Below are 22,062 nucleotides of genomic sequence, written 5' to 3'. Positions count from 1 at the left end.
ACCCAGTGGATTTAACGAAGCTAAAGTTGCAGGTCACGAAACTATTCTTCGTTTTTGTCGAATATAGGCCTTTTTCAAAATAAAGGTCCTACTGAACGCATGAAATCTAGCCTACTATTGAAACAAAAGGAAAATTAAACGCATTAATGAAAAAAATATGGGATCCTTAAATAGATCTGTAATATAACTCTTATTTGTATTATATTTAAGAGTCTTCATAATTTATAGACTATTCCAAGACATTTATTTTTGAATATAGATTACCCATGAGCCATTTCGACAATGTTTGTTGCCGCTAACTTCACGTACTCTAACCTCGGTGGTAGATATCTACCTATAATAAAATCAGTCTAGCGGGCTGAACGGGTTTATCTACGTGCATGTCTCAGATTGAGCTTTTGTCAGAGAATAGAAATGTCACGGTTATTGTACATGTCACCAGGTCTCGTCTGCTTCAGGTGTAAATACCGCCCGCAGAAACTTGGTTCATTCTCCTCTTTGTTTATGTCCCAGTGTAATAGTCACCTGACATCTGGAGGAGCTGAACAACGCAGGTGTTTGATACCTGGAGAAGTTCAACGCAGATGTTTGATACCTGGAGGAGCTGAACAACGCAGGTGTTTGATACCTGGAGAAGTTCAACGCAGGTGTTTGATACCTGGAGAAGTTCAACGCAGGTGTTTGATACCTGGAGAAGTTCAACGCAGGTGTTTGATACCTGGAGGAGCTGAACAATGCAGGTGTTTCATACATGGAGGAGCTGAACGCAGGTGTTTGATACCTGGAGGAGCTCAACAACGCAGGTGTTTGACGGCTCCCCAACGTGTTTTTAACAACTATAACGGTGGACAATCAAAGTTGTGGTTATTAGGCATCGGAGCAGGTTTTCTTCTAGCTATCGGTTTAAGACAATATGTTTACAATCATGAACGTTGTGAGTGTGATTCTGAGAAAAGAGAGAAACGGCACCTTGCTTCAAAATACTGTGATGCGATAGACACCTGCCGAGACTTGGTTCAGCGGATAAAGGTACAGGTATTAGAGCGACTTTATGCTGTGTTTATATCATTTATCACATGACCTTACTTCATACGTTTTATTGTCTGTTAAACCCAGACATAATAAGAATATACTAGATTGTCCTTCCTGAATTAATAACAAAGTTTTGCTTTTTAACAACAGGATGAGGTGGGAGCACCTGGTGTGGTGGTTGGAGTGGCTGTGGATGGTGCCCAGGTGTGGTGTGAAGGTATCCTGCGTTGGGTCATCTTCGTTTTGCTTTTGTGAATATGCAGTGTTTGATATTACATTTGAGATTTCTTTGTAGGATTAGGTTATGCCGATTTGGAGAACAGAGTCCCCTGTAATCCAGACACTGTGATGAGGATCGCGAGCATCAGCAAACCCCTGACCGCAGCAGCTGTAGCTCGAATGTGGGAAGAGGGCAAGTTGGATCTGGATGCCGCTGTTCAAACATACGTCCCCGAGTTCCCACAGAAGCAGTTCGAGGGGAAGGATGTAAGAATGTATCCCGATTTGGGAAAATGTATATTTTTTGTTAACCCAAAGCACAAACAATTCTATAAACAGTTCAGGAGTATCTGTAAACATGGGTATTTCTTTCAGGCTGATGAAATGGTTGACTGGGTGGGGTTTTGTTTTCTTGTGTTCGTAAATTAGGTCACGATAACATCGCGTATGCTTCTGTCCCACCTGAGCGGCATCCGTCACTATGAAAAAGACCCCAAAAAAGTGAGGGAAGAGAAGGAGAAGGCAAAACGCCTTCTTAAGCCCGCAGAGAAAAAAGAAAAGAATTCTGCTGAGATCAAACACAAAGAAAAGCTAGACGAAAACACTAATAAGGGCACAAATTCCTCAGGCAAAAGAAAGAGAGAGTTTGAGCAAGAAGAGTACTACCTCAAAGACAGCTTTGAGAACATCATTCAGGCCTTGGACTTGTTCAAAGATGATCCACTTATTTTCAAACCCGGTAAGCTTTTAAATAGTGCCACATGATCAGGTCATATAGTGGTTTGGGTCCAGGCACACAAATGAATCACGAAAAACTGTATGCACGTCATTAAGTTTAATATAATACCCCATGCATCACAGACATTCCTTGCCAAGAGCCTGTCCCAGATATTTGAGTCCGTAGATATATTCCAGCATGCCAGTGGATCAAATACTCATCTCTCTGCATTTGCTTGTACTGCATGTTTAAGTATAGTAATAACTGTTTACCCTAATTAGCAATCATGATCACATCTCTTTAAATAACTGCATTATAGTCACTACCATAATTTTTAAGCATTGTTTCTAATATTCTGTCAGAGCTTCAAAATGCAGAATGCACCAGGAGTAAGACGAGCTAATAAATAGTTTCTTTCAAAATTGCTTCCACGTTCTTGAGGTTTCCCATCATCACTTTACAGAATCGTGTCATTTGTACTTTCACAGCTGTGAAACAGTCTTTATGAATCCGGCTTTCCCACAGTGAACATCCTGATTCATTATACAGTAACAGAAGAACTATGCCAACCAAAACCACGTGACCCTACCAGCTTTTCTCCATATCAGCTGGTAGTCCTCACTGAACATGGCTGATCTGTTGTCTGTCTTCAGGCACCACGTTCCTCTACTCAACACACGCCTTCACCCTGTTGAGCGCCGTGCTAGAGCGAGCAGCAGGCCAACGTTTCCTGGACGTCATGCAGAAGATGTTCCGTGAACTTGGAATGCTCAACACGATGCCGGACGAGAATGACCCCATCATCTACAACCGTTCCAGGTGATTTGTGGCAGTGGAGAAGCACCGGCTGATGATTCCTTGTGGTGTTCCTTTGAACTTGCTGGCATGTATTAGGGTTTAAAACTGGTTTAGAGATCCATAAGACCAGCGTGGCATAGAGTGAAACTTGCGTCCAACATGGTTAGCAACATTATGGCTTGCGTTTCTTCTCATCCACCCTGTCGGAGGAAGATGGAACTGGTTCACTCTCATTTCGAACTTGCTTTCCTCCTGTAGGTTTTATCATTTCAACAAAAAGAGGCGTATTGTGAACTGCCCCTACGTGGACAACTCCTACAAGTGGGCTGGAGGCGGTTTCTTGTCTACCGCGGGTGATCTGCTCCTCTTCGGGAACGCTCTGCTTTACAGCTACCAGGTAGGCGAGCTTCAGCACGCAGACGGTTCTCTGCCAGGCTTCCTCAGACCCAGCACGGCCAAAGCCATGTGGACGCCTGTGGACCAGACGCAGCCTTCATGGGACAAGGACGGCCAGTACGGCCAGGGCTGGCTGGTCGTGGAAAAGCAACAGAAGTATGGGCAGTGTCGCACTCGCAGGCACTATGTCTCACACACAGGGGGCGCTGTGGGGGCGAGCAGCGTGCTCCTGGTCTTACCCAGTGAGACGTTATATGCTGCTGATCACAGAGCACGGCCTCCTCAGGGAGTCGTGGTGACCATCATCACGAACATGCAGTCTGTAGGACTTAATACCACTGCGCTGAAGATCGCGTACGAGTTTGAGAAGGTCAGGCTTGGGTGAAGTGGATCGGATACAGTTCTGATGTCTGATTTAGGATGCACACTTTCATAATCTTCGGTGTAATGTTGCAAAAAGAGTTTAAGGAATATGTATCAACCCTGTGTGCTGTATTTATAGTGCTGGGATATGAATATCAACAGAAACCATACACTTATCTTATATTACATTTTGGTGCCGTCTGTTTGTATGTCAAATTAATTTGAATATTTTTATATATTGTTTGCCTTGTGTTGAATAAATTGATTATTTAAACAATATTTATTGTCCTCTAGGTTGATAGATGTGTCTCTATTAAATAGACACTGATATTCATTCACTTGGTTACTGTTTAAATGAAATTAAGTCATAAATAACATTTAAATTTTTTTTTACAAAAACAAGCTGGCCTTTGCCCTTCAAAATATCAGTGTGTAATTGTGTCCACTAGATGGCGACTCTCTTCTTAGTGAATTCCTTGTAAGCACCTGTCAAGAAGCTAGTAGGTTTTCTCTGCATAAGAAATTAATGACATTTTTTAAATTGCTATAAATGTTTCTAGAGCAACAAAAAAAATATTAGATAATCTGGCTGAAAGTGGAATCAGATGCAAACTATTTGTGATCAAATTTGAATCTTGTTTTCAGATGATATGTGTTTCAGATGCCCATTTTGTCTTTGTATAATTTTGCACTGTGACGTTCATCCAGAGTTCTTTGCAGTTGTCAGCTGCTAAAGAACAGGTGAGTGAGGTGTATGTGCTAAAGTAAATTACTCCTAAGAGGTTTTTTCTTCATTCATTCATTCAGGTCATAAAGAGCATATTTATATTTACAAAGACCTGGCAAGCAGTAAGAGTCCAAATTAATATAATTAACAGAAAAACATAGATATCAGTTAAAAAGGCTTTTAAACAAATTGTAGTATAAGAAACTGTAATGAATGACTCCAATTGAGTGTTTTTTCCAATGTGTTCCTATCATGAACGGCATCAGACTGACATGTAGAGCCCCAAGACTAATTGACACTTAATTAAAGTGTTTGGAACCTTCAATTAAATATGAAGGTAAGGCCTAGTGCTAATAGATACTGGCTTTACCAAAGTTTGTAAGAAGAGTAAAGTCTGACCTCAAAGAGAATCATAAATTAACATAAACCAGTTTATATATAATGACCAGTGTGAAAAGAGGGTAGTGGAGTGCTATAAAAGGGACATTTCTCCCATTCCACAATCTATTGGATTGAGATCTGGTGACTGTGGAGGCCATTAGAGTATAGTGAACTCATCGACATGGTCAAGAAACCAGTCTGAGATTATTCACGCTTTATGACATGGGGTGTTGTCCTGCTGGAAGTAGCCATCAGAAGATGGGTACACTGTGGTCATAAAGGGATGGACATGGTCAGCAATACTCAGGTAGGCTGTGGCGTTGACACGATGCTCAATTGGTACTAATGGGCCCAAGGTGTGCCAGGAAAATATCCCCCACACCATTGCACCACCACCAGCCTGAACCGTTGATACAAGGCAGGATGGATCCATGCTTTCAAATTCTGATCCTGCCACCCTAATGTTGCAGCAGAATCCGAGACTCATCGGACCAGGCAACGTTTTTCCAATCTTCTATCATCCAATTTTGGTGAGCCTTTGCGAATTGCAGCCTCAGATTCCTGTTTCTGACAGTTTTCCAGTTTCCTTAGCTGACAGGAGTGGCACCCGGTGTGTCTTCTGCTGCTGTAGCCCATCCACCTCGAGGTTCGACGTGTTGTGCGTTCAAAGATGCTCTTCTGCATGCCTTTGTTGCGAAGTCTGGTTATTTGAGTTACTATAGCCGTTCTATCAGCTTGAACCAGTCTGGTCATTCTCCTCTGACCTCAGGCATCAACAAGGCATTTGCACCCACAGAACTGCCACTCACTGGATATTTTCTCTTTCTCTGACTATTCCCTTTAAACCTTAGAGATGGTTGTGTGTGAAAATCCCAGTAGATCAGCAGTCTCTGAAATACTCATACCAGACCGTTTGGTATGAACAAACACGTTCAAAGTCACTTAAATCACCTTTCTTCCCCATTCTGATGCTCGGTTTGAACTGCAGCAGATCGTCTTGGCCATGCCTACATGCCTAAATGCATTGAGTTGCTGTCATGTGATTGGCTGATTCTACATTTGCGTTAATAAGCAGTTGGACAGGTGTACCTAATAAAGTAGTTGGTGAGTGTGTGTGTGTGTGTGTGTGTGTGTGTGTGTGTGTGTGTGTGTGTATATATATATATATATATATATATATTAGGGGTGGGACGCGATTAAAAAAATTAATCGAATTAATCGGAAGCTTTGTAATTAATTAATCGAAATTAATCGCATTTTAATCGCATTTCAGTATTTAACATGAGAAATATTAATTTAAGTTTGAATGATGAATGAATCAATGAACATAATCAAACTTCAACATCTTGTTTATTTTTCCACCAGTCTACTACACAGACCAATATATGAGTGCAGAAAACAGTTCAGAACATTGGAAATTCTGACCAAAAATTTTGTTTAATTTTGGGAGTTTTGCTCAGGATATTGGAAGAATTGAAGTAAATCAGAAGATGTTTTTTAATACCATTTTAGATGGTATACTTTTCTTAAATTTCCCAGGCCTCTGCCACAGGCATCTCCATAGTGCCTAGAAGTGGTCTTCTGCATGCTCAAAGCAAATGACTGGATCTTCCATTCATCATCTATAATATGAGCTGTCACACCAAGATCATTCTTGTTGCTAACAGAGGTCCAGTGATCCCCAGTCAGAGCCACATTTGTGGCGCTCTTCACAATAACCTGTTTTACTTCCCTTTCACGATAACCTGTTTTTTTTCCCTCGTTCTTACGTACGAGGTTAAGAAGTACTTGGTGCTAAGAACGTTTTGGGAAACTCACCCCTGGACGGTAGTTCATAACTTGCATCAGTTGACGCAATGTGCAGCGCTTCTTGTAAGCCTTTATCTTCGACCACAGAGAGCGAACAACACAAATAATATGACGCGTCATGTATAAACGCGTGCGGAGTCGCGCGCTACGGTCACTCGCGAAAGTTTAATCCAGTCTTAATGGTCCAATGAAGGTACTTTAAAAACCAGGACATTTCCTCACTTTAAAAAAAACCCGGGACGACCGGGACAGGATGTGAAATGCGGACGTTTAGGTCACCCTATCGTACTAGGAATACATTTAGCAGCTAAGTTATCATTACTGACCTGCGCGTTAAGCTGGGCGTACACTGTGCGATTTTTGGCCCATTTTCAGCCGATTTTTCACTCGTTTCGGCTCAATCGCGTGTCGTGCATCGTATAGTTTACACAGGTAAACGAGGAGCGATTCACACCTCACGACCAACTCCCGATCAGAAATCGCAGCGTCGCAAGAATATCAAACATGTTTGAAATTCAAATCGCTCCTCGTGAGAGTATCGCACTGTTGAAGCAGCTCCACGAGCCGACTCTCCGCCACGAGTTAGTCGTACAGTTTGAGCTGGAGCTGAGTACACGATTTAAAATATCGTACAGTGTACGCCCAGCTTTAGCTGCAACATGTTTTGCGTTGAGGTGGTAACGAAGGGTGGAAGTGCTCCTGTGATAAGCGAACTCCTTCCTACATAAAGTGTAAATAACACTATTTTTGTTTGAACTTCCATCTGGAAGTTTCTTATATTTAAATTTCCCATCCACCAGCGTAGCCTCTTTAGCCATCTGCATCATGCTCATCTTATCGTGCGTCCATATAATCTGTACGCCTGGAACTCGTGCACTGAGAAACATTCCACGATGCAAAAGTGTATCGTGCGTTAAAATGCGTTAATTTTTTTAGTGCGTTAATTTTCCTGTAATTAATTAATCGAAATTAACGCGTTAAAGTCCCACCACTAATATATATATATATCAGTGCAGACAGAACATCAGTATGATTCTATTCACATCTTCTATGGACTGTGATTAAACAAACTTTCAGTGCAAAACAATTTTTTTTATTTCAGTAAGTTATTTTAACAGTACAAAGCAACAGCAACATGTAGCTAAGCTCGTGTCTAGAGCAACATACAGAAGTGCTGTGTTGACTCCACAGAACAAATGTTTCTACACATTCTACATTCTACACATTCCAGTCCACTCTGATTGCTGAAATACACTTTGTGTTCATTAACATTCACTTCATGTATTGTGTTTAAACAACGTCAGCAGTAAGCAGGCTTGTATCTTGTAGTTTTAATACTGCGGGACTTTTATTTTTCTTTATATGATAAAAAACTGTACAGTTTATTACAAACTCATTGTATTGCCCAGTATTCCACACTTGATTTATTATGATCGTCTCCTGTTTGTGTTCTGTTGGCTTTAGAGGTGTATCTGAACATCTTGTCACAATGGATGCAAAACCAAGAAGAAGAATACAGACATTGTTTGTTACATCAGATTTTGTTGGTACAAAAGTAATTCCCAGCATTTATGTTCCTCTAATACACATTGGATGTGTTTTGTATATTGGCAGTACAGCAGGTAACGAATGACAAGAAGAGTGTTGATTTGAAATGTATTACATAATTATACTGTTTTTTGGTATAATAAAATCCATTCTTCATGTTCATAAGTATCTTCTCTTGCTCGTCTTGTATTAAACGTTAACATTTACTATTTTTCACTTTAAAGTCTTGAAAAATAACTATTTACATGTTTTAACTTAAATAATAAGAAAGTTGGGATTTAGACGCGTGTATGGATAACTATCAGAGTCGCTGTGCTTTATGCTGTGCTTCCACAAGAGGATGGGATTCAGAAATTCACACCCACTTATGTGGGTCAATTATTTCAACTAAGATCAGTTTCTTTTGCAGAAATGCTTAACGCAGGCATCAGGCGGGCGGGTCCCTGGGGTTCCTCTGCTGTACTTTCCAGTACTGATCAGCTTGTTTTGGTTGGCTTTGGGCCGCAGTCCTTTTCATTCTGCACAAAAGAGCACAACTGAGCACTGAATCAATTCAGGACGGATGGCTTTAAAAGAAACACTCTGGAAAAAAAATACTGGAGTACAGGTCAGGGGTGGGCGTGATGTTCCACTTTCTGATTCGAGAGACTCGTTAAAGCCAACGGCTGCAGTTTCACTCACTTGTAAACGTAGTATATGATCCCGGCCAGCACCAGCAGAATGAGGATGAGGAGGAGAATCACCGCCGCCATCATGCCCGTCTCCTCTTTGTTGTTTGAGATGCTGAGTAGCTGGAACTGCTCACACCTGCTGCCTTTATAATTCTCATTACATCTGTCAAAGAACCATATGGTCCACCTGGTTTATTGACTGTGAGTGGCTGTAACAGATCGTACACCCTAAAGAGATATATGGAACTATGTGTATACACACACGTGTGTGTGTGTGTGTTAAATATGTTTGTCATACAGGATCAGCTTTGCTTTGGCATCAGTGCACTGCAGTTAATACTGATCAGCGGAGAACTTGAGATGCACTAACATGGCTAATTAAGTCCAGAGGACCAGCTATTATTGGCGGTTGACTTATTTTAAGTTGTTCCAGCAATGTCCTGCATTTTCTACAGGGCAAGACTGAAATATTTCAACGCCTTGTTTGACTCTCATTTGCACCCAGCTCCACTGTCCTGTTTACAGTCATTTGCCTACAGGGTCTCATATCATTCACTCAGCTATTCACAGAACAGGCCACGACGATAAGCACAGACACTTACATACAGTTGGGTGTGGAGACGGAGGGGATTTTGAAGCACTTTCCTCCATTCATGCAGTAAGATGCGTCTGACCCTGTGCAAGGGTCACCGTGTTCTAAAAAAAAGGCCATGACAAAACAGAACATGACCCGTCTGCGTGGCTTTGGTCCACCGCTAGACTGACATGATTCAGTGACTTTACACTGACACACACAACAGTGTCATGTTTGATTCTCCGTCGTGCTTTGGCTTTTTAGTTAATACATCTTACATTATCTGTAGAGAACCTTTATCCCTAGTTCCACAACATTGATATTTAAGTGTGTTTCCGTCGTGAGTAGTGAAGCCATGCTTTGGTTTAACTTTACCTGCCATCATGAGAACTGAAGCACACTGTGGCACTGTGGGGTTGTTTCTGACTGATTTATCCTTCTCTTCCTTGTGACAATAAAGTAGATTTTTTTCTGTGTTCAAAAAGTCACAATATTTCAATTCTTGGGTCTTTAAATATACATATATAGCAAAATTTATACAATTGGTGTTTCAATGGTCCTGTTGCAAGATTCCTACCTCTTTAGCAAATTATGACACTAGCTTGCTTTTGTTCGGATGTGTCTAAGCATTTGACAGTTTGTAGGAATGTATCATATGTTGTTACTGTCATGAGAAAACCTTTATCTCAGGAAATTAAACTTTATAGGAGAATAAATCTGCCAATGAACCAATGAAGTTTTGTTCCAAAAAATGTGGACCTTTCAGTTACTTCACTGTGTAAAGGGCATCTGACTTGGTTTCAGTGGTAAAATAAAAAATGCCAAAATAGAATAATGAGGTTTTCTTATGACAATTACAATTACAGCATCAGATATTCATTGTGTTTTCATAAACTACTCAGCTAGTTCTCAACTCTACATTTTTATTGAGTAATCTTGGCCATTTCTATATCCTTTCTGACAGTGAACCTCTTCATATATTGTGCAATATTCTTTCCTGAGCTTCTTTCAAGCTGTCTTGCTGAGATTGCTATATTGGATATTGCTGAAAGGTTGAATATGACTTACCAGAGCTGCTAACCCGTCGGGAAGTAAGGTGTCTCGGCTTGTCAAGGTGCGTCACTCTGTCTTGTTAAAGCCACTTATGAGAGGAAAGTCATTATGGCACACAACAGGCATGCCATGGGCGGATACCTTTGAGCACAGAAATGTTGTGTTTGCTGTTCGTCCACATTGCATATGATACAACTCTCACCAGCGAGCTTAGGCTCTTCCAGATACAGAACTGAATAAAAGTTCAACTGAGAGGAATCACTTGAAATACATTTCATAAAAACGTGTATTTCAAAAAAATATATAAAATAAAATATTTCAAGATCATAAAAACATTATAAAGTCTACTTTTACAAATCTACCTGATTATACTGGATTCTTTAGGAATGGATCAGAGATGTGCTGTATCATTGACATGTAACATGCTATATACGTCCTCTGGGATTTGAACAAAGGTCATTGGTCATTTTTAAAACTCTGGGAAAGACTGGATTTGCTAAAGCTCAGTGTGGTTAGTGATGAACTGTTCACATTGGGCCTCCCCAGTGTGGCTAGAGATGAACTCTTCATATTGGGCCTCCCCAGTGTGATTACAGATTAACTGTTCATATTGGACCTCCCCAGTGTGGCTAGAGATTAACTCTTCATATTGGGCCTCCCCAGTGTGATTACAGATTAACTGTTCATATTGGATCTCTCCAGTGTAGCTAGAGATTAACTGTTCATATTGGATCGCCCCAGTGTGGTTGAAGAACTGCTTTTATTGAGACAGAAATTCAAGTTTTGTATTAGCTGACAGCATCTGGTGTCAGACTCAGCTATGACCGGCATGTCTAAAGAAAGTTGTGTGTGCACCACAGCTATGTGAGGAATTGCAGGAACTTTGTTTTCTCTTACTACCATGTTTACATTCCAACTTCTGGGGCAGACCGGGGACTGAACACGAGTATTTACTAGCTGAAAACCGTTAGCAAGAACCCTGGTCCTATTAACCGACTTCTCTTGGCAATGTGTGTAATAATAATAACAATAATAAGAATAAGAAGAAGAAAAAGTGTATATACATTGCATTTTTAAACATTCATAAAATTATGAATTCATAATTATGTAGAACTTTGCTATACATTAAAATGCAAAGAGAAAGCCTACTAATATGACAGTAAGAAATAAAGTAGTTTAGATCAGTGATAGCAGATATGATCTTGTTCTTGATCTTAAAATGTTTACTCTGCTTTATTTAGTACCAACAGCCTGTGTCATATGTTTTGTTCAGAAAACTGTTGCAACAACAAAAAAGAGACATTCAACAATTAGTCATGTGTGCAGTCAAAACTGACCGACAGACCTGTGATCATCAGGTACGAGACGGGCAGCAAATGTGCTTGTAATCTCTACTAATACAAGTTAATGTAAAGAAGAAGCATATACAATAACTATGGGCCGAGATTCAGGCATTAAAGAACATTAAAGATTCAAGAACTTGACCATCTATTGCACCATAGCACAACATAGTATTCTCGTCCAGTAAGACCGACATCAAGGGCGTGCTACTATGCCCAGTACAGTCTATTGATGTTTCTTTCTTATTCTACATTTTTATTTATTTTCGTTGGTTAATGAAATTAATATATCTATGTATTCATAAACACTAAGGGAATTATATGTTATGTCTCAAACAGAAAATATTTTTTACTCACATAGACCCACAAATCATGACGGCCCTTATTAATTTTTGATGTAGCATGTAGACAGTGTGTAACTGTAACATCGAAGGAAGTTAAATCATAACATTTTAAACGTAGATATAGGTACTTATAGTGATTGATATATGGTTTAGCCATGGAGAAGTAATTGGTGTTTAATGACAAATGCTTCCACCAATTGCCATCCAGAGGAGATCATAGTCACGTTATTCCCGTTGGAAGCACGAGAGAGAAATGATTAAAACGCAGAGTTCGCTCCTCGCATGCAACAAGAAGGTGTTTTGATAGATGTTCCCACCCGAGGTTATCCTGGTGAACATCTCACCGCCGATTGAGCTTGGGAGCCAATGGAAAGACGCTTTCTCTGCGTAACCCAAAAGCCCCGACATAACAGAGCGCGTTTACACACGACGACGTTTATTATATATTTGTTTTCATACGCAGCGTTAACCCAGTTCACGGCGCTGTTTTCAGCAGCTGGACAGCTCCCGCATCCGCCCGCGGCCACGCGCACTCCCTGTCGCGCGTGTAGGGGAAGCCCTCCGCGAGCACGCGCGCTGTGCAGTATGCCCTCCGCCAGTCTCAAGGATGCTCGGATATTTGGTGGCGAGCTCGTTATAGCGTCTCGGTGAACGATGATTGCATTACGGGTCTGGCTTGTTCGCCGTGATCTTTTGTCGGAGAGGCAGCGGCGGCACGACGAGACCGTATGGCGAACGTGAAGGTGTCACGGGTAGCAGCCCACACGCAGCACGCTCGTCTAGGGAGACATCATCACCATTACGAGCGCCAAAGAGCCACGATTAAACTTTCAACGATGTAAAATAAAGGTAGGTTTGTTTGTTTTTTGTCATTATTTGTTTATTTATTTATTTTTAGAAATAAACATCTAGACAGTTACTACCAGCTACCGAGTATGATAATTACACCTCCTTCTCTCCCTCCCCCTCTTATTTGACCAATTATTGGTTTAATCAGTGTACGTTTGTCATCTTGTTATTTCAGTAATCGCATTATCGATGGTTTTCCTAAGCTCAGAGAGAGCCCGGCCTTTAACAGCTACAGATCCTGTTTCATGTTGTGGCTAATGCTTTTAATCAGGAGACACACTTCAACCGTTACAACCTCTAGGCCTCGTCAAATAAGAATAAATCACGACCTGCCTTCGTGTTTTGAATATACATCAGGTGTAACCTAAATGTATGTTTCACAAAAACTTGCGTAGCCCTTCACAGCACGCTAAAGCTTTATTGTGAACAGTCTGTGAGGAAAGGCAAGTCAAAACAGTAGGCTGAATGCATCGGCACATGGAGGCGTCGTATTTCCCACCATCGTATTTTGATCTTTCCTATAAACTGTGTCCGTCCAGGAGTGACGCCGTGTGGTGCCATCAGCTGAAGTTTGAGTGTGATGTACGAGGTTCAGCTCTATACTGCACAGACGTGATGGCGCTGTGGCTAAACGCCTTATATCCGTCTTCTTTATAGGCGTCCAGTACATTAATGTTCAGAAACAAACTTTGTGATCAGTCAACCTGATCCTATGAAGTTGGAACGTAAATGATTTATAATTTAGCCCGTATCAGAAACCCTAAACCTAAAAAACAAAAACAAAACAACGTTTGCATGTGTGCTGTCCTAAGGGTGAACCAGACAGGAGAAATGTTTTGCATCCAGCTGCTGGTGAAATACCTGGTTCTGTCTCTAAGATCTATATTCTCCATTCCACTTTGATACCTTCAGCTAGAACACGACCAATACACAATAGACTTGAATGTAGACGGCCGGTGGGAAGTGAAGAGTTTAGCTCATGTAGAATGATTGGTTACATTTCACACACAGATCTCGAGTCAATGACCTGTGTGTTCCACCAATGAAAGGTCATAGCCCACATTTATGTGAACTAGTTTGATTTGTCTTCTGCACTAGTTCCACAACCTGGGTCACCATCACCCAGTGAATCTCACCCAAACGTCTGAGTTCTGTGTTTGGTGGGCTGTGCCACAGCTCGGTGTTCACAGCTCAGTAAATGAACATTTCATCACAGCACTTAAATGACTGAAACGGCTGTTAAACGATCCCCGCAGGCCGTGGTGCTAACTGATGAGTGTCCACACCGAGGACGACGGCTGCACTGGACCGCATAGACAATGTGGCGCACATGAGACTAGCGCTGTGAACTATGAAGCCAGTCATGCCAGAAGTTTGGACCTCTGTCCCTTCAGGCCAGCCACCAAATGTGAAAGAAACCTTATGTATTTGACCAGTGCTTACACACGCCTGCTATATTCAGCCTTGTGAGAGGCGGTAGTATGAGCACTTTGGGCTCGTTGGAACGTGTTGTGACTTGGTTAGCATATCTCAGAAAGTGCTAAAGGCAACGACATTGGCTTTAGCTAGATGTTTTATAACCGCAGTGAACCAGGTGGTTAAGGTTATTTATTTATTTCAGAACTCTGCAGAAAAATCAGCTGCCTTAACATCCCATAATTATGTAAAAGTGGGGCAGTAAATTTGCAATGTTATGCACATTTGTAGAATCAAGTAAATTCCAGAAATGACATTAAAGTCACTGAAATAGCAGTTTCAGCCTGAGGCTACTATAACTGACTGTATAATAATCTTAGTTGTAAGGGGGAAATCATTTAATTATATAGATATTTCAGTTTTACAAGCTGATACTGTATTTCCCTTCAGTGGTTTAATAATCCACGCCACAAATGCATTTTAGCATCTGACTATGTGGACGTGGTTACTCGATGAACCTGCACACTCATATGCTGCTGAGACCCGTGTGTTTTGATTCAGTCTTTTTCGGTTACCATTTCAGTTTCGTATTGACAAAAAATGACTCATTTTGTTTCATGCTCTCTTCATAGGTTTGGTATGACTGATATCCCCATCTAGAAGTCTTGAATCGAAGAGATTTTACAGTGGAAGTTCAGTCCTTGTCTACTGCAACCTTCGCCATGAGCCAGTCCCAGTAAGTAGATCACAGTTTGCACCATCTACTGGATGAAGAAGTATGTTGAGTAGACAACCGAGAACAAGATATTATAAGCAATGGCTGCACTGTGCGCTTGCGGCCTGGAGTAGAAGAGCACACGTGTGTGTGTGTGTGTGTGTGTGTGTGTGTGTGTGTGTGTGTGTGTGTGTGTGTGTGTGTGTGTGTGTGTGTGTGTGTGTGTGTGTGTGTGTGTGTGTGTGTGTGTGTGTGTGAGGGTGTATGTGTGCGTGTGTGTGTGTGTGTGTGTGTGTGTGTGTGCGTGCGCGTGCGCGTGCCCGTGCGTGTGTGTGTGTGTGTGTGTGTGTGTGTGTGTGTGTGTGTGTGTGTGTGTGTGTGTGTGTGTGTGTGTGTGAGGGTGTGTGTGTGTGTGTGTGCGTGTGTGTGTGTGTGTGTGTGTGTGAGGGTGTGTGTGAGGGTGAGGTGTGTGTGTGTGTGTGTGTGTGTGTGTGTGTGTGTGTGTGTGTGTGTGTGTGTGTGTGTGTGTGTGTGTGTGTGTGTGTGTGAGGGTGTATGTGTGCGTGTGTGTGTGTGTGTGTGTGTGTGTGTGTGTGTGCGTGCGCGTGCGCGTGCCCGTGCGTGTGTGTGCGTGTGTGTGTGTGTGTGTGTGTGTGTGTGTGTGTGTGTGCGTGCGTGTGCGCGTGCCCGTGCGTGTGTGTGTGTGTGTGTGTGTGTGTGTGTGAGGGTGTATGTGTGTGTGTGTGTGTGTGTGTGTGTGTGTGTGCGTGCGTGTGCGCGTGCCCGTGCGTGTGTGTGTGTGTGTGTGTGTGTGTGTGTGCGTGTGTGTGTGTGTGTGTGTGTGTGTGTGTGTGTGTGTGTGTGTGCGTGCGCGTGCGCGTGCCCGTGCGTGTGTGTGTGTGTGTGTGTGTGTGTGTGTGTGTGTATGTATGTGTGTGTGTGTGTGTGTGTGTGTGTGTGTGTGTGTGTGTGTGTGTGTGTGTGTGTGTGTGTGTTATAGAGCTTCTCTGCAGTTGTGTCACTAGCTAGGAGTTGTTGTCTTTGCAAATAAAAGGTCATTTGTCCTTGTGCTTTCGTGTGGTATGTCAGCACTCAGCAGTTGTGTTAGTGAATCTGCTCCCTTTATTCGGTTGTACCGAGGTCCGCTCCAGCAGACACCCTGGGTTCTGGCCTCCCTTCACTTCTACAGTGAAATTTGCAGCCTGCTGACCTTTGCCAAATTGCTATGTGAACAACAAACGTGCTTGTTCAATGTAAAGGATTTTTCAACGTTATTTTTCCCCAACAAGATAAAAATCCAATCGTCTAACTTTAAGTTCATTTCATATTGCGGAGTGGAGGAAGAGGTTATGGACCTACTTTTCAATTGAAACCGACTATTTTAGCACAGGCTGTGAAATGTGTCCAGTTAGGGAGCAGGTCAGAGCTGCATGCAGGCATTTGTACGGTGAGCACTGGCTGCGGTGTGCTCCTGTCACGCCCTTAGCCCCCGGAGGAGCTGAGGTCATCGTTTACGGCCACACGCTGGTGTGCTGTCCGCCGCTCGGTGTGCGGTGAGGGCCGTGCGGAGTTTAGCCGGCGCTCTGCCCCTCACGTGACCTTGCAGCGGCTGACCGCCCAGCTGGGCGAAAGACTCTGAGATCTTCCAGCTGCTGCCATGACCATCTCAGCCAGAGACGACACCCTTTCTCCCAGGTCAGCAGCCAACTGTCAGATTAAACTTAGTCAGTAAAAGCAGGTCCAAAAAACTGATCTCTAATCTGTAGAAACAGGGAACCTCAAGCGTCACACACAGATGGTTCTTCAGTGGTTTTATTAGGTGCTGTTTGGTGTGTTTGATTTGCTTTGGTGTGTATGGTCCCCCTCTTGCATTCTGATGCTAGTCTTGGTGGGTGGTGCAGTCGTGACCTAATGATGTAATTCAAAAAGGATGTGAGTGACAAATTATCAGGAAGAGGAGAAACACTCTCTGGTGAATGATGAAAGCCGTGATAATGCCCCCCCTGCTTGATTGAGCTGTGAATTGATGCAGTTTATGTTGTTGAACTTTGCTTCCTCCGTAGAGATCCTGTATGAAAACACACGAGACATTCTCTTCCAGCGTTATCTTTGCCCAGCTATTTCTGTGCTGCCGTAGTGCATCTTGGTGTAAAGGAGGACAGAGTCTCTCTTTCCTTCCCTCTCTCATCACTCTTTCCTTCATCCTCACTTTCTTTCTCCCTCTTTCTCTGATGGATGGAGCACTACTTGTGTTTAGTGCCACCAAGTTGAGAAATACCCACTCCTTCAAAAGTTATCCACCTTTCTGAACATATTTCATATTTGCTAATATTTGCTAATATTTCATATTTGCTACTAGATTCCAAAACTAGACAATACGAATCTGAGATCTGAGAACTGAGAATTTGTCATGGCTGGCTACTTCATATTCTCTCTAATTGAACTATGATTTTATGGTAGGCACAAACAAATTGCATTCATTTCCAAAATCCATACTTATTTAATATTCCAAAAAACATACATATTTTAACCCAAACAAAATGATATTGAGTATATCTCTATGCACATCGAATTGCCGTTGTGTATGAATAGCGCTATACAAATAAACCTGCCTTACCCTTTCCCTTCTAGACTGAGTTTATCATTGAATACACCCTGCAGGAGTATATTGAGTAGGACATTGTGATAGTGGTTTCAGTGCTTTTCAATAATGAGTGTATATTCCCTTTGACCAGATCTTATTGGCATACGTTGCATGTCCAGAAGTGTTAAGCATTTATGTGAGTGTGTGGGAGGGGGGTGGGTTTAGGTGTAGGCCATACGATTCTATATAAAACACTGACTATACGCTTACAGTGCAGAATGTTACTTAAGGGTGATCATTGGATAAAGCAAACAGAAATGATGTTTTTCTTCATGGTTGTGCAGGTACTATTCAACCTGCTTGCTTTGTGTCCCTACAAAATCGAAACGTCTCAGGTTGATTTGAGATGTGCAATATGCCTGTTATTGTTGAATAACTACTTAAGTCATTTTAATGTCAGTGAAGCAATCCATCAGGAGTCTGAAAAATCAGAGTCATTCAGTCAGAGACACAGAGTTAGCATTAGGTGTGTCAAAGCCAACTGTTTGGTACTTTGTTGAAAGGCAAAGAAACAATGAAAAACAAAGAAACGCTCGCCAAGAATGAACAACCTGGCAGTAGAACACAGTGAATGACTAAATAATGCGTCCAGTCATTGCATTTTGAAATAATACTTTCAAAATTGTTGAAGAAATCAGGATCACTACCCAGAGCACACCACACCCAAAGCACATGACCTCACAATCAAACACATGACCTCACAATCAAACACATGACCTCATCAGTCAAGCACATGACCTCATCAGTCAAGCACATGACCTCACAGTCAAGCACATGACCTCACAGTCAAGCACGTGACCTCACAGTAAAAGCACATGACCTCACAAGCACGTGACCTCACAGTCAAGCACATGACCTCACAGTAAAAGCACATGACCTCACAGTCAAGCACATGACCTCACAGTCAAGCACATGACCTCACAGTCAAGCACAGGACCTCATCAGTCAAGCACATGACCTCACAGCCAAAGCACATGACCTCACAGTCAAGCATATGACCTCACAGTCAAGCACATGACCTTATCAGTCAAGCACATGACCTCACAATCAAAGCACATGACCTCATCAGTAAAACATGGTGGCTCAGATATACATGGCTGCCAGTGGACGTGGCTCACTTGGTATTATTGATGATTGGACAAGATGTGAAGAGAACAGAAGCTTATTAATTGCTCAGATCCAAGCAAGTGTGTGTGTGTGTGTTACTGACATTCACACACACGCTTCCACACACTTCCACACACTTCCACACACTATGAAGAAGCCTCTGTGCTTTTGTGAAATGGATCACCTCACATTTACCCTCCTCCCTCATATCTAGTAAGGCGTCTCCTGTTGCGGTGGTACTCGGGCTGATGGCTGGCTTGTTGCAGTGTTAGCCATTTTCAAATCAACTCCCCCTGACTGCTGTGCAGGGGAAGCCAAAGGGAAGCAGTGCCCGCCCACACAACGGCTATGTTACATTACATTACATAATGTTCTTTGCTGAAGAAATGCATATTTCTAGGACATTTCTCAAACATAGACCACGGTCTTATTTTTTTTCTATGAAGACCAGTGAAGTGGTGATATGCCCTATTGATCTCACTTTCAACTGCTCAAAGGTGCGTCATAGCCGGAGGGCATCGTCTGTTTTTAGGCTCTGTTGTCTCACTCATGTTCTACATCGATATGCGATACCGGTACAGCCGTGGTCTGGTCTGCTCTGTGCACTGCGTGCGGGGAGTGACCCCAGCAGCAGGACCTGGGCTCTCAGGCGGACTCTGAGCCACGGCGGGCTCATCTGGACAGGACCGCTGTTCTCTCAGGGCGTCCGTGTGCCGCCACACACGTCACACTCGCGCCTGCCGTTTGCGCACGTGTGGCGAGGCTCTCCGGCTCCCGAGAGACGCGTCTGCTGCCGGTTTATGGGCTTTTAATTCTGCTCACTGAAGACTCGGAGAGACCTGCAGGCGTGAGTGCCCTGACGGACCCAAAAGGGCTGACGGTGTCTTCATGAACGTGCCGCACATCGATGAACATGACCTACAGACGTTCAGCGCGTCCTTCTGTTTTACACGCCGTTTTAAATTAACGATAACCAATAGAATGCCACGCTCAGCAATGCAGCAGTTTGAGCCGTGGAAATTCATTATGTCGGTCCAAACCCGGGAAATATTAGTTCATTGTGGAATTGTCTTTTGGAGTAATATTCACTTTATTCTATACACCTACTCTATAGCTGCCATACATACAATTGTAAATAGCCATCCATCGCCTCTGGTCCCACTGCCAATCTCAGAGTCAGTTGACTAACTACCCAGTGTATGTTATATCACCTGGCCTCTTTTTTGAGTGACCTGGTTTTGACAGCAGGTGTCAGCTTTTAATATACATTTACCTTATGAATTGTATATACAGAAGAAACACCTATGTATGCATCATAAGATTATATAAAGTTTAGATGAGCTGGTATATAGCCAAAAACAAAATATCCAGACAATGTCTGCCTTTTATTAAAACAGGACATTCATGAAAGAGGCCAGTGGAAACATGGCACAGTTGTGCAGAGAACTAGATCCCCAAGAACCAAGTTAGTTAACTTCTCTGTACACTAGACTGACTATTAGTGGCCTTTAGATAGAGAAGAGCCACGTAATAAAGCAGTCACTCATTGTATTTCTCTAGACATGAGCTTTAATTTGCATACTGCTAATTATGGCTTAAGTGATACTATCATGTTTAACCCCCATCTGAGAATTACAGACATTTCGTTTTTGGATACCCACAAGATTTCAACAAGAGTTGAAGAGTTGTGAGATTGTGTAACTGTGTATGAGTGTGTGCTTAAGACTTTATGCCATGCGCAGATCAATAGCACAGAGACCAGACCCTGCTTCAGTGTAACACACATATGTACACACACACACACACACACACACACACACACACACACACACACACACACACACACACACACACACACACACACACACAGCACACACACAGAGACCAGACCCTGCTCCAGTGTAACACACATATGTACACACACAGCACACACACACACAGACCAGACCCTGCTTCAGTGTAACACACATATGTACACACACACACACACAGACCAGACCCTGCTCCAGTGTAACACACATATGTACACACACACACACACACACACACACACACACACACACACACACACACACACACACACACAGCACACACACAGAGACCAGACCCTGCTCCAGTGTAACACACATATGTACACACACACACACACACACACACACACACACACACACATACAGAGAGAGAGACCAGGTCATGCTCCAGTGTAACACACATATGTACACACACACACACACACACACACACACAAACACACACACACACACACACAGCACACACACACAGAGACCAGACCCTGCTCCAGTGTAACACACATATGTACACACACACACACACACACACACACACACACACACACACACACACACACACACACACACACACACACAGCACACACACAGAGACCAGACCCTGCTCCAGTGTAACACACATATGTACACACACACACACACACACACACATACAGAGAGAGAGACCAGGCCCTGCTCCAGTGTAATGCGTTCTGCTCTGAGCATGCATGTAAGAACATGTAAGACATGCAGTCAACTCCTGTATGTGAGACCTCACTGCTCACACACACACACACACACACACACACACACACAGATTCGTGCAGCTGTGGATGCAGATAGGCAGTAAGCAGCTAGAAGAGTAAACCCCCAGATGTCCTCACCCTCAACGCCGTGCTGAAACAGCATTTCACCACCTCACAAGGTGACACTCGCTTATTACCCAAAGCGATATAACTTGTTTATGGGTTTAACAACAAAGTGTCCAAAAACATGTGTGTTCTCTGGATATTGAGATGGCGTTTATGCTAGGATCTCAGTGTGCATTTGTCATTCCTAAACAGAACTGTGCTCAGTTGAACAAAGCATTATATAATATCTAAGAGTGAGTGAAACGAGTGAACCCTCTCTTCTTTCATCTCTGGATTCCAACATGCAATACTGTTGAGGTCATTTTTCCATGATACATCGCAATCATCCCAATTTTGGCCAGCTAAGGACCTTTGTCCTTGTTTATATATATTTATTAGACAGGTTTCATGAGGACCTTTTTCTGTAATAATTCTCCCCACCAGGCTAAGTGAGAGCGTTTGAGTGTCACCGTGGGAGCTTATTTACCCACCTTTGCACTACAGGCCATTCTCAGTATGTCAGTGAGATTCCATCCTCCTGCTAGCAGATTCAGCGGCTGCATCATCAGCCCTGGGTGCCACTTCTGTTCAGCGGGCAGTGATGCTCTGCTCCCCAGACGTTTGTGGTGGTGTTCACAGTGAGGGGGAACTACCAGCTGCTCCACAGACCCTCTCAAACCACTGACACTCTCAAACCACAGACCCTCTCATTCCACAGAT

At 42.8% G+C, this 22,062-nt stretch overlaps 3 protein-coding genes across 6 annotated transcripts in view; 2 read left to right on the top strand and 1 right to left on the bottom strand.

Annotated features, from left to right (window-relative positions):
• The first annotated feature begins 272 nt into the window (after positions 1-272).
• Positions 273-3,803, top strand: lactb (lactamase, beta). 2 transcript variants are annotated; one of them, XM_077007432.1, is made up of 6 exons: positions 273-1,035; positions 1,183-1,249; positions 1,328-1,518; positions 1,681-1,990; positions 2,623-2,788; positions 3,026-3,803. In XM_077007432.1, the coding sequence occupies exons 1-6, from the start codon at positions 415-417 to the stop codon at positions 3,546-3,548; spliced, it is 1,878 nt and encodes a 625-aa protein (XP_076863547.1). In that variant the 5' UTR covers positions 273-414; the 3' UTR covers positions 3,549-3,803. The 2 variants fall into 2 exon arrangements, with proteins under 2 accessions (XP_076863547.1, XP_076863548.1); XM_077007433.1 differs by having other exon boundaries at positions 274-1,029.
• tmem266 (transmembrane protein 266) overlaps positions 3,026-22,062 on the top strand; it is a 66,636-nt gene continuing 47,599 nt past the window's right edge. For 2 of the 3 annotated variants that reach the window (XM_077007437.1, XM_077007434.1), the window contains exons 1-2: positions 12,261-12,822; positions 14,871-14,974. In XM_077007437.1, the coding sequence (XP_076863552.1) occupies positions 14,961-14,974 (14 nt within the window). In that variant the 5' untranslated portion in view covers positions 12,261-12,822; positions 14,871-14,960. Of the gene's footprint in view, positions 3,165-12,260; positions 12,823-14,870; positions 14,975-22,062 lie in introns of those variants that run through there. The other variant, XM_077007435.1, reaches the window with a different exon arrangement.
• nrg4 (neuregulin 4) lies at positions 7,523-10,430 on the bottom strand. Its single transcript, XM_077007467.1, has 5 exons — positions 10,305-10,430; positions 9,612-9,707; positions 9,265-9,358; positions 8,673-8,825; positions 7,523-8,509 (listed from the first exon to the last, which is right to left on the bottom strand). Exons 2-5 carry the CDS (start codon positions 9,619-9,621, stop codon positions 8,419-8,421), a joined length of 348 nt encoding a protein of 115 aa, XP_076863582.1. The 5' UTR covers positions 9,622-9,707; positions 10,305-10,430; the 3' UTR covers positions 7,523-8,418.

The sequence above is a fragment of the Brachyhypopomus gauderio genome, chromosome 5, assembly GCF_052324685.1.
Source record: "Brachyhypopomus gauderio isolate BG-103 chromosome 5, BGAUD_0.2, whole genome shotgun sequence".
In the NCBI taxonomy this organism is placed as follows: Eukaryota; Metazoa; Chordata; class Actinopteri; order Gymnotiformes; family Hypopomidae; genus Brachyhypopomus; species Brachyhypopomus gauderio.
The sequence above is the reverse complement of the archived record's forward strand: the minus strand, read 5'-3'. Positions and strand labels throughout refer to the sequence as shown.

Coding starts and splice junctions, on each gene's coding strand:
- lactb (XM_077007432.1), top strand. CDS start 415: ATGTCACGGTTATTGTACATGTCACCAGGTCTCGTCTGCTTCAGGTGT. Junction 1,991..2,622: donor TCCACTTATTTTCAAACCCG/GTAAGCTTTTAA, acceptor GTCTGTCTTCAG/GCACCACGTTCCTCTACTCA. Junction 2,789..3,025: donor ATCATCTACAACCGTTCCAG/GTGATTTGTGGC, acceptor TTCCTCCTGTAG/GTTTTATCATTTCAACAAAA.
- nrg4 (XM_077007467.1), bottom strand. Junction 8,826..9,264: donor GTCTCCACACCCAACTGTAT/GTAAGTGTCTGT, acceptor GTTCTTTGACAG/ATGTAATGAGAATTATAAAG. Junction 8,510..8,672: donor ATCATATACTACGTTTACAA/GTGAGTGAAACT, acceptor TCTTTTGTGCAG/AATGAAAAGGACTGCGGCCC.